The 12,720-nt window shown below is 31.7% G+C and overlaps 2 protein-coding genes across 3 annotated transcripts in view; one reads left to right on the forward strand and one right to left on the reverse strand.

Annotated features, from left to right (window-relative positions):
• Positions 1-193: 193 nt before the first annotated feature.
• On the reverse strand, positions 194-8,017 carry LOC139528912 (uncharacterized). 2 transcript variants are annotated; one of them, XM_071325151.1, is made up of 4 exons: positions 7,932-8,017; positions 2,711-2,837; positions 2,068-2,189; positions 194-1,668 (listed from the first exon to the last, which is right to left on the reverse strand). In XM_071325151.1, the coding sequence occupies exons 1-4, from the start codon at positions 7,965-7,967 to the stop codon at positions 211-213; spliced, it is 1,743 nt and encodes a 580-aa protein (XP_071181252.1). In that variant the 5' UTR covers positions 7,968-8,017; the 3' UTR covers positions 194-210. The 2 variants fall into 2 exon arrangements, with proteins under 2 accessions (XP_071181252.1, XP_071181251.1); XM_071325150.1 differs by lacking the exon at positions 7,932-8,017 and adding an exon at positions 6,342-6,526.
• Positions 8,018-9,219: 1,202 nt separating this feature from the next.
• LOC139528913 (zinc finger CCHC domain-containing protein 8-like) overlaps positions 9,220-12,720 on the forward strand; it is a 30,198-nt gene continuing 26,697 nt past the window's right edge. The window contains exon 1 of the mRNA XM_071325152.1: positions 9,220-9,566. Coding sequence (XP_071181253.1) covers positions 9,245-9,566 — 322 coding nt within the window. The 5' untranslated portion in view covers positions 9,220-9,244. The remainder of the gene's footprint in view (positions 9,567-12,720) is intronic.

Genomic DNA, 12,720 nt, shown 5'->3' on the forward strand with positions numbered 1-12,720 from the left:
ATGTAGTGGATTACAATATACTATACCTTTTAAATTACACATTACACAACACTTGGTAAATTTTGTTTGTCTATCAGATTCTGGATTTATGTTTATTTGTATGGATAAAGTGAAGTGTAAATATAGACCTGTATGTCGTTCAGCCTTATGTCATTGTACACTTGAGATCAAACCTAAATCACAATAAGTACAATTTTTTTTCCACTTAAATTAATTCTTTATTGATCTGATTCTAGAATAAACTACATGTGCTACCCCTGATATTAATGAATTATTCACAAATTCTAATATTAACTGTATAATGTGAAAATCTGGTAAAATGTCTGGTGAAGATTTAAATCGTTTTGGTTCTGATATATTAGCACAAGTCTGATTGGCTAAACCTTTATGTGGGTTCATCCAATGAACTATAAGTTCTTTCATACACAATGGGAATATATCATCAATGATTTGTTCAGGTGGAGGCAAGTTATCAATACACTTAATATGATTCTCTTTAAACATTATAACATTATCAGAAATCTGAGACTCAAACTTATTTAATTCTTTTCCAACATATTTACAAATAAAATTTAAAAATTTATCATTCATTTCATTTTTACTGATTTTTGCTTCACAACCTCTGAACTCCTCTAATAATTCTGTCGAGAAAGTGACAGGTAAAATAACTTTTGGATAATGATCAAGGAACAGACAAATTACATCACAAAATAATGTTAAAAAGTCTTCATCTGTCTCGGAATACATAAACATAAGAAACTGATTTAATTTAATCAAACAATTTGTTAATTCAGGATGCAGTCTTGTATTTTCCTGAATTAAATAAACACAATACGGACATTTCACGACTGGACTTTTATTTCCTGTCTGTATATTTATAAGACTTTGTCCATGGTCATTCACTAATTCATGACTCTGCTCACAGTAATTTTCAGTCTTTTTCATATCCATTCTAGTTTTTTGTTCACTAATATTTGTGATAACATGAGGATGTTTCGAGACATTTTCCTCATCCATTTTATAGTTGCTATCATTTTCTAAAATAACAAATATTTCATCTGTTTGTATTGCTGTATTGTTAGTTTGCCTCACATTGTCTGCTTGTCTAGCCACAGTGCCTGAATTAAACTTTTCAGCCTGAGTTGACATGTTTAAATAAATCTCTTCAGTCTGTGTTGACATGTTTGAATTTAGGTTGTCAGCCTGAGTTGACATATTTAAATAAATCTCTTCTGTCTGTGTTGACATGTTTGAATTTAGGTTGTCAGCCTGAGTTGACATATTTAAATAAATCTCTCCAGTCTGTGTTGACATGTTTGAATTTAGGTTGTCAGCCTGAGTTGACATATTTAAATAAATCTCTTGGATTGAGGTATGTTTTCTTTCATTTAAATGTTCACACTCTGGTATGACTTGGACACTCTTGGAATTCAAATGTTTTTGTGATCCAATTGTATTTTCACTGCTATGCTGACTTAAGGATTTATGATTTAAATGTATATTTGATGTGCAATGTTTATTCCTGTCAGAGGACTGTTTATTTACAATCTCTATATCCCTCCATGCCGGTCCTAGAGATGATAAGTTAATTCTGGCTGATTCCTCGTCCAACCTCAATGTTATTGCCTCTGACAATATAGGATCATCACTGTGATGTAACCAAATGTCCTAGAAAATAAAATATGTTGTCATCATTTGTGGTACACCTCATTTAAAAAAATAAATAAAAACATAATTATTTTAGGGATACATATATGTATCTAAACTTTGTTACTTTCTTTGAAATTATTTCTATTTACATCTGGTTCATATTTAAAAACAATCTTGAGAAGGGAGCAATACCTGTTCTTCTTCATCACAGAAATTTTAAATTTTAAATTTATGTTGCCAAGCTTAGATTGATAGTAACTTTCTATCGATTATTTTGTTATTGACAATTGAAAACTAAATTAAACTTTCTCAATGGTCCTTTTCAATGTATCATTTTAAAGCAAAGTAGAATTTCTATGCAGCATATTAATTTGAAGGATTTCATCAATAGGAACATTTTCTATGTCTAGTACTTACTGTTAAAATCTTCAAGCAATCTTTCTGGACATCTTTCTTGAAGTAATAGAAAATGACCTTGAACAGACCTTGGATGCTGTAAAACCAAACCTTGTTTTGTGTCATTCCATCAATTCTGAAATCTAAATTTGTTTTTATTTTACATTTCATGCATATTTTTGAATGTTTATTTATTAGAATTATTTAAAATAAATAAACTAAATGTATAGATGGAAAATATTCTTTCATATGATGAAGACATAATATTTCAGATTGAGGTCTGGAGCTGGCATGTCAGTAACCCTTTGTAAATTTCTATATCATTATAATTTTGCTAGGTTTCTTTTGTTACCTTTTCTGACATTAGACTCAGACTTCTTTTAAACTGAGTTCTACTGTGACTATTGCTGTGTGTTGTGTTGTGTTTCTTTATTCTACATTAGCTAGAGGTATAGAGAGGGGGTTGAGATCTCACGAAACATGTTTTGCCCCACCACATTTTTGCACCTGTCCCAAGTAAGGAGCCTCTTATTAATACAGATGATTCCATGGTTCAATAAACAAACTTAGTTTTAATGCATCAAGTGCACACTAAAATCATTAAAATAGTTTGGTTATCATGGTTGTCAGTTCTTCAACACTTAAAACAAAACTAAATGATTACCATCAAAAGTAACTTTAGTAGCTAGTCCTTCTTTACTGTACCGGGCATGGATTCTTTGTACATTGTTCTTTGTCAAATTACAACTGGAAAATACATCTTTACCAAGGAATAATGGAAATCCACCAGACTACAAAACAGAAAAACATGAATTCAAAATACTATAATATCAAAGAATTAATAAGATAAATCTGTCACAATATAAAACAGAATCAGATAGACCAATAGCATGTCTAGACCTGCATCACTGCATGAAATGGATTAAAGTAACATGTATACTGAAGCTTAACTGATCTTTCTCCATAATCACTGAAGCCAAGAAAATCCTTTTTGGTTATGGTTTAAGATGATTTCTTCCTTCTATAGTTACTGGAGGTGAAGATTTATGATTAATTGCATATATATGTAGGACTCTAAAGTGCGATGGTACTCTAAAGTGCGATGGTCACGCTAAAGTGCGATGGTCTACGCTAAAGTACGATGGTGTATCACGCTAAAGTGCGACGGCTGTTTGTTCGCTAAAGTACGATTGTTTATCATGCTAAAGTGCGATGTACCAAAAGGGTAATGTTTAAAGGGCTAACAGCTTTAAAGAACACGGATGTAATGATAAATAGCCTTTAAGGAAAAGCTAGTATGATAAGGTTTTATAACATACATGCTAGGCTTTATAATTACGGGTAGGCATAACTAATTGTTTTTAAATTAAGAAGAACGACCACATAATAATTGCTAAAATGCTAGTTTAGGTGTGACAAAAATCAATATATCCTGTATATGATAAACAAAAATTTAATTCGGGCGTATCAAATATTTGGATAATTGGCGTAACTTGCCGTTCACACAGTATATATATCACTAATGTCAAATCTCCCCTTGAAGTTGTCATTGTAAATTACAAATACAAATCCTTCATTGTGAAACATTTATCTGTTTAAAACATTCCTAATTTAAATGAGAGAGAAATGCAATGTTCTCCGAGCTTTTTTCTTAATTGCAATTGGTAGTAGTTTATCAAATATTCTACATTTTTCTTTCGGCATGTTTATTTTTTGTTTGTATAAAAAAACTGTTCACGTCATAATCCATAGTACGTTTATTACGTCTATACTTTCGCGGACCATCGCACTTTAGCGTAGACCATCGCACTTTAGCGTAACCATTGTACTTTAGCGTCCCCATCACACTTTAGAGTCCTACATATATATACAGATACTGAGTCTGAGATTGCTCTGCATCCAACTGCTGTTTTGATAGAAAAGGCTGTGTCCGTAGGACATCAGAGCTTTTCCTATGTCAAAAAATTAACGGACAGTCTCAGATCCATATAAATCAAGCCTCAATTTTTTTCATTTTTTATTTAACTCTTCATTTACATGTATGTAGATTTCATCTCCCTGCCACCCGTTATGATTTCAGCATTTTAACGTTCACTATGAAAGATTTTCAGGTGACCAACGACAAAAGTAAGGTGAAATGTATTATGTGAGCTGATTAATGCATATGACCCTGGGTCAATATAAATACATTATCTTACACCTACAAGTAGTTCATTTAGACACACATTTATAAACTGAATGGCTGAGTGTATTCTGACTGTTGTCATGTTTGTATTAAAAGGGCAAATGATGAAACTTACATTCATGAAGAGTTAAAGAAAAACTAAACAAGTTGAGGCCTGTTTATATGGATCCAAGGTCATCAGTCTGCTTTAGAAGCAACAAAGCGCTGCATCCATTTTGGACGGGAAAATATCCACTTTATCATGTTTATTATACGGGGCTAGTCCAAATAATTGTGGCAACTTGAAAGGGCTTAAAGGTTTTTTTTTCTTTTTTTTTAATATAAATTAGACCATTGGTTTACCCGTTTGAATGGTTTTACACATTATTTTGGGGCCCTTTAAAGCTTGTTGTTCAGTGTGAGCCAAGGCCGATTCTTGACCTATAATGGTTTACTTTTATAAATTGTTTTTTGGATGGAGAGTTGTCTCATTGGCACTCATACCACATCTTCCTATACCTATTATACTTTTATGCTTTGATGCCCAAGCAAAAAAAGAAAGTGTCTATAGTACACAGATGCCCGATTCGCACTATAATTTTGTATGTTATGAGACCGTAAAAATGGGGTAAAAACTCAAGTTGATAGGACTTTAACTTCATCAAAAACTACCTCCACCAAAAACTTTAACCTGAAGCAGGACAGACAGAAGGACAGACAAATGGTTGCACAGACATTATGCCCATATATGGGACATACAAATTGAAACAGCCTTTCAGGATATCATAATTGTTTGTACTAGATGTGGGACGAGCTCTGGTTTCCCACAGCACTGAGCAGGGCCCCAGCTAGTCTGGCAAAGCAATCATTGGAAGGGCAGAGCATTCTTGGACTACCCCAAAAGTAACCAATTAAGTTTAATGCTGTTTCAGGTAACAGCAGAGGTGAGTTTTGTGTTTGGAGACAGAAAATCAACCAACTAATGAGGGTAGTAATGCCCTTGAACTTAAGGCGTTAAACAGTCATTTTTGGCAACCATTAGATGATTAGCTTCAAATTGGTTAAAATTTTACAACGATTTGTCAAAATATCCTAATCGTGATTAGTCAGAGGTCTCAAATAGTTATCGTTAGCGTCATTTTAGGAAAAAATTTTAAAGTGATATGTCAAAATCTGTTGATTTTTTTATCGTCTAAACATTCTTAAAGACAGTGTACATTCTATCGACATGAACCAAAAATTACCATTCACGTCATTTGTGAAGAATTCTTACTATTTTTCGTCATGTAGACATCTCCATTACTACCCTCAACTAATGCAATGAAATATTTCTTTTTATATTTTATTTTTTCTGACTTCTGTTTCATGGTTCATGTTCTGTTCTGTTTTTGTAGTATTCCTCCACTATCTTGGAGAACCGTTGTTTATACAACGTAATAAGTCCACTACTGTTCTTCAATTTTGGACTGAAACACCACCTAATCGTCTGGGGAGCTACTTATTATTAAAATAAGATATAGATCCTAGAATTAAAATTATTATTATTTTAATTCCTCTAATGAGATCATTAATCCTCCGTCACTCTCACGGTTATCATATGTATACTCTCACTATACAATTAAACATAAATGTTCCTGTCACCCTGTGACACTAAATTGCATTCTGCTTTCACTATATGTGTTGCAGTTTAATAATCAATGTTCCTGTCACCCTGTGACACTATATTGCACCACTGCTATGACCACAGTTATTGTAATGACTTAATCCTATCACTTCTCGCAATGTGTAATGCAAAGCACAGGCCTCTGCTCACGGCCTCAAATTCTTCTTGTCGAGATGGAGGAATTACTTGATATCCTGTACAGTCAAGAATCAACGACAACAACTTATCTGACTGTTCAAAAATTGCATCAGTGAGATTCACATCTTTTACTACCTCAGTGGTTTTTTCATGTAGTGTTTTCAAAAATGGACTTCTTATACTGTCCAGAGCAACACATTGAATTAGAAAATGTTTCCTATCCTCAGCACCATTTTGACATAATAAACAGGTTGAGTCTACTTCATACTTATTAAATTTTTGTTTATGGATGAAGTAAATAAGTGTCTAACATAAGTCTGCATTTGATACCTTCATATCTAAATTAGAGGAAAGATCTGCACACATCAATTTGGACACATTTAAGTATCTTATCCTATTGCCTGAGAGTGAAATACTCTTTAAACTGCAGGATATTGGGCATAAATTGCGGTCAAACACTTTCGGCGTTTCACCGGTCTCCATTTATATTGTTTATATTTAGCGCCTCAAGATTGTAACTAAAACCCAATTTGTGATCCCGACTTCGTTTTGAAAACTTGGTATCCAAAACCAACCAAAAGACACACACACACATGTGACAAAAAAACAACTTCATAGTCCTAAAAATGTTGAAGCAAAAATTTTCCAAAGTATCACTATACGAATCCTTGGAGGGGGGAGCATATTGAAAGAATTGTTATGTCATGTCATGTCATGTCATGTCATGTCATGTCATGTCAATGTTATGTTATGTTATGTTATGTTATGTTATGTTAATGTTAATGTTATGTTAATGTTAATGTTAATGTTATGTTAATGTTATGTTATGTTATGTTATGTTATGTTAATGTTAATGTTATGTTATGTTAATGTTAATGTTAATGTTAATGTTATGTTAATGTTATGTTATGTTATGTTATGTTATGTTATGTTATGTTAATGTTAATGTTATGTTAATGTTGTGTTAATGTTATGTTAATGTTAATGTGAAGTTATGTTAATGTTAATGTGAAGTTATGTTAATGTTAATGTTATGAAATGCTAATGTTATGTTACATTTTCCAATTGACAGAGACGTGCAATTTCCACAAATTTGACATACTGAATTAATATGTTGATTAAATGCTCATATGAGCTTATGTTATGGTTATGGTTATGTTATTTTATTTTATGTTAATGTTAATGTTATTTTATGTTAATGTTAATGTTATTTTATGTTAATGTTAATGTTATTTTATGTTAATGTTAATGTTATTTTATGTTAATGTTATGTATGGTTGTGTTAATGTTATGTTATGTAATGTTGTGTTAATGTTATGTTATGTAATTTTATGTTATGTTATGTTGTGTTAATGTTATGTTATGTTATGTGATGTTGTGTTAATGTTATGTTATGTAATTTTATGTTATGGTATGTTGTGTTAATGTGATGTTAATGGTTATGTTATGTTACTGTGTTAATGTTATGTTATGTTATGTTAATGTTATGTTATGTTAATGTTACGTTAATGTTATGTTAATGTTACGTTAATGTTACGTTATGTTAATGTTATGTTATGTTATGTTATGTTATTTCTTGCTAATGGCATGTCAAAGTCATGTCAGTGTAGTATATGTTCTGCTCTGCTATCTCATATAGATATGGATGCTACCACGAGTTACATTGTTGTGGAAAATCTGTTTTACATTTTCCAATTGACAGAGACGTGCAATTTCCACAAATTTGACATACTTAATTAATAGGTTGATTAAATGCTCATAGAAGCTTATGTTATGTTATGTTATGTTATGTTATGTTATGTTATGTTATGTTATGTTATGTTATGTTATGTTATGTTATGTCAATGAATGTCACTCGTGATAAAATCCCCTCTGGTATGTCAGGCAGTTTGTTCTTTTCCCTATATCCATGTTATGCACCTTCATATCTAAATTGGAGGAAAGATCTGCACACATCAATTTGGACACATTTAAGTATCTTATACTATTGCCTAAGAGTGAAATACTCTTTAGGGACTTATTTACCTGGGAGGGGGGTTGGTCATTTTGAAATCGAACATATAAAATTTTCTTGATCCCCCAATAATATTTCACTATTTTTATATGACCCCCCCCCCGTAAAAACAGTAAAAAAAATGTGACCCCCTCTATTAAACATGCCAAAATTTTAACATGCAAAACACTAAGGTTATTTCATGAAAATTTGGCAGCTTCCTACATCACCAAAGTCTTGTAATGTCTTACTTAATTGTATATGAATGGTGTTAAACATCTATTTCGATTAGACTTTAGTGATATTCTTCTACACATTATGTCTCTTGAAGTATGTAAACTACATATTTCCATGTGCAAAAAAATATTGATCCCCCCACTTTTGATTTATAAAAAAAATTGAACCCCCCTTTTCCTCATAAAGAAAAAGACTTGACCCCCCCCCCCCCCCCCTGCATTTTGACCAGCCCACCCTCCCAGATAAAAAAATAATAAGTCCCTTAAACAACAGGATATTGGGCATACACTTAAGGATACTGCACTCATAATAATGCCAATATATTCTAACGTACAAGTATTGTCTTTATGTAATAGTATATATTGTGTATTGTAATTATAAATATGCTTTATTAAATAACGAAAATATCATTATTATTATGTTGTAGTTATCATATTTGATTATAATTTACAGGAAAAGCTTCTCCTGGATCCATGTTAAAGGAGAACAAGTATAGTAAGTTTGTCAGATTCGTTCATTATGTGGCTTGTTCAAATATCTTCCATAAGATTTTAACAAATGCAATTCAATGAAACAAGGGTGGTAGTTTTTTGTCAGTTCATTGCATTTAAAACGTTTTTTTTTTTTTTTATGTCGTATTTATATTTGGTCTACTCCATAAACCTGGTTATTCACTTGTTCATTTGATCTCTTAAAGGTTAAATTTCTTTCAGTTTCTTGTTGCAATGTTGTCTGGAACAGAGATATGCACTTGAAAAATTCATTCTATAAAGTTCACCAATTTCGGTATTAGATCGGAACAGTCAAGTAGGTTATAGGTAATTGCTTTTTATTTTAAAAATGTTTTTTAACATGTTAAATCTACAAAAAAAACGATGAAAATAGATGAAAAGAATATTTAAATAAGCAACAAATTTTTTATAAAACTGGAAACAATGAGCATAATGTTTATCGACTAATCTATGACATTGATTTATTCACTCCTGATTAATAATTTGCTAAAATGGCTACCGACGTGTTCGGTGACCTATCTCTATTTGACGAATTTGAAAAGGACAGAAATTCTAGCGCGTCATTTATAAAATATGATGTCACAAATGAAGGACAAGAAGACAAGAGTAAAATATTGTTTAAAATTGGAACGTCTGATGATGAATCTTCATCAGAATCCAACAGTGAATCTGAATCAGAAAGTGAAACTGAAACCGAAAATAGAGATGTCGACAATGTAAATAAAACTGACTCTGAGAATGTCGAGCAAATAAACACAACAAATGAAAAAGTGGAATCTAAAAACACTACCTCATTTAAACTACAACATGAGCGTATCCTTTTATAAAAATGTTGCATAAATAGGTTGGACCAAATAGCGAATTACCCAATTTTATTCGATATATGATAACCTTCTTTGTTTATAAAATTGATTTTGTTTGTTCAATTTATTTTTATTTAGTGCATATTCAGGACAACAATAATTGAATAAGAAACCAAGTGGTAGGATCTTCAAAGGATGTCATGTAGTACAGTTGTATTTGAATATGATAAAGGCGGGAAATCTATTTTCGTATATAATTTACTGAATCTAAAGAATCTGGGTCCGTTGACCCTAATTCACTTTTACTTTCGTTCTCAATTGCCCCCTTATTTAAAAACGTAAACTGGTTTTCTTTTGTCAATTATCAATGAGTCCTGAATCTTTCAAGGCTCAGCTTCATCATTAGATTTAAATAACATGTTTTTAAATTGCACCTGTATATATATTAAATTGCACCTGTTCTTTTTGTTTATTAAATATAAAAAATATTGCATGCGCTCATTCCACAATGTGGCAGAATATATATATAGTCAACCAGTTGACGGTGGCTGCTTACTGGAAGAAGAAGTATGGCAAAATGAATATTGCATGATGATCAAATACTAAGTTATTCGCCTCCAAGACTTGTAAAAGAGAGACAGAAGATTCCAGTGTTCTCCCCAGAAATTTTGGATAGCATCACATTTTGCGTAAAAAAAATAACTGTATTTTTTTTAATGTCGTTTGTCGCGTCGCGTTGATACTCTATTTCCTTTATATGTTTTAGTTTAGATTGTTCAATTCATAACTGAGAATACAATTAAACTATAACCACAAAAACAGTTGTTTCAGTTTATATTTTCTTTATTCATTTATAGCTACAGAATTATTTTTTTCCCTTTGTGCCAAATAAAAATAAATATGTGGTTTCAGTTACCCAACAATAAGTCAAATGAATGAATGGTTCATTATAGATCAACCTGTTTATATACAAAACTAAAAATCTAGTACACAAAATTAACTATTTTTTATATTATATCAAGTAAAGATAAAGTAGCAAAAGTAGCAAAAAAAAATCAATTTAAAAACTTTTTTTTATCATGTTTATGAAATTCATTGTTTCATGGCACTCAATGAATTAGTCCCAGTTGTTTCTTATCTTTACATCAAAATGATATGTATTTTTAACAAAGTTATCTAACAAATAGTCTGTTAATGCGTAGTTTTCTCTCTTGGTATATTTTTTTCTGTCTACTGTCACTCTGTTGTCATTATCGTGAAAATGCAGATTTTTGTCATATCTGGTCCGGTTACGATCTGCAGTTTACACAAAATGTGCAATGGCGGCCGTTGTAAAAATTACGAAAATGAGACTGAGAATAAACATTTTTTGACAAAAGATTGTGCATGAATAAGACGCTTTTAATGCATTAAATGGATTAAACATAAACTTAAGCCAATTATGATAACTTTTTAAAGAAGTATTAAACTTAGTTTAGCTCTAAACCAAAATTCTCGCTCTCGTATTACTGGAAGAGAAAGAAAGTAATTTTTGGAGAGATGCACAAATAAACGACCTTTTAAAAAAAAAAAAAAATCGTTTCAATCTTTGAAATTTCGTAATACAAAATGTAGATTTCGAATTGTTTTGTGTTTGCATTTTTCCATGTCGAAATTGGTGATTGCAGACACGTGGTTTTAGTCATGTCACAATTGTCAGCTTGGGATATTCGCGTCCAAACAGTTATCACCCTGAGGGCAATTAACACCTAGCTATTTAATCTCTTAATTGCCTTTAGTGTCCTACTTAAAGGGATTACAATTAAAGGTGATATAATTTTTATGATCATAATCGATAATAGATGAAAGTTCAAAATTGAGGACAAGTAAAATAGCATCTTCAAAATAATTATAGCGTCGCGGGAATAATTATAGCGTCGCGGGAATTATTATAGCATCACGGTAAAAAAATATAGCGTCGCGGTACCGCGACGCTAAAACGGCCTGGGGAGAACACTGGATTCCAAAAAGCTTTAAATTAATATTAAATATTTTAATAATCAATCATCTAATCACACATTTGAGAAATATCATGAATTTTTATTTATAAAAATGTAAAAAAACATTTTGACATGAAAATTAAAAAAAAAACCAATCTAACAATTCAACAGGTACTGGTACATGTGGTATTTGAATAAAGATAGGGTGTGAACAGACTCAGGAAGCCAAGGTGTAGGGTCAGGGTATGAAATTAGCAGGGGCCCACAGGTCAATGGCCTCAAAATTTTGTGTGGGCTACCTAAATTTCTGCTTTTCTCGTATTGGACTATATATGTGGGCTACCTTTGCCAAAGTCCTAATTTTTATCCCTGCATGGTGTGTATTTGAATGTGTTTTGGGAGCAAATAGACCTAATACCAGAACTAAATTTGCTAAATCTTCTTAATCTGGCAAATGTCCTCTAGAATGTAGTGAAAATACCCATCGTACAGAACTATAACAATCAAATACATGTATTATGATAAGCCTATAGTTTAGAAAAGTGTGCTATTTAACCCATACTCATTTGACATCAGAAGTTTATTTGTTGTTGCCTCACCATGCTTACAGACACAATGCATGAAAAAATTGAAAAAGGAAATTGGGAATGTCAGGCCTCGACAATAACGCTTGTCCGATTGTCCGGTACCAGAGGGAAAAAAGGTCGGACAAGTAAAAGCTGTATCAAGCTTGTCCGTCGGGACAAGTACATTATTATTCTGCAGAAAATAAATTTAATTGAACTTTGATGAACAAAGTAATTATAACAAAAAACAAGAAAACAAATATTAATTTGACATGTTTCTGTATTCTGTTTATTCAAATGCAAAGCCTTTTTCTTCAACATGTTTACTTGCAATTGATAATTTTTAACTGGTTCTTTGTCAGGTACTTTTAAACAGTTAAAAGGTATACTATTCTCGAAAACCAGTCTTACTGATCCGAATCAATGATGCGCTTTGTAGATAAGGTAGCTTTACAGGACAGTTCGTCACCTCGAAAGATTCAGCTTCAAGTTTAATAGACAGTTTGGCACCGTAGGAGACATATTTAGTAGACATGATTGATAGACAGTTTGACAAGGCAGGAGACATTTCGGGACCAAGACAAAACAGTACCTCATTTTGCTATCTTATTCTGTTCCT

This window comes from Mytilus edulis, chromosome 6, assembly GCF_963676685.1.
Source record: "Mytilus edulis chromosome 6, xbMytEdul2.2, whole genome shotgun sequence".
In the NCBI taxonomy this organism is placed as follows: domain Eukaryota; kingdom Metazoa; phylum Mollusca; class Bivalvia; order Mytilida; family Mytilidae; genus Mytilus; species Mytilus edulis.

Coding starts and splice junctions, on each gene's coding strand:
- LOC139528912 (XM_071325150.1), bottom strand. CDS start 6,494: ATGGAGACCGGTGAAACGCCGAAAGTGTTTGACCGCAATTTATGCCCA. Junction 2,838..6,341: donor CCTCTAATTTAGATATGAAG/GTATCAAATGCA, acceptor TCTGTTTTGTAG/TCTGGTGGATTTCCATTATT. Junction 2,190..2,710: donor TACTAAAGTTACTTTTGATG/GTAATCATTTAG, acceptor AAACAAATTTAG/ATTTCAGAATTGATGGAATG.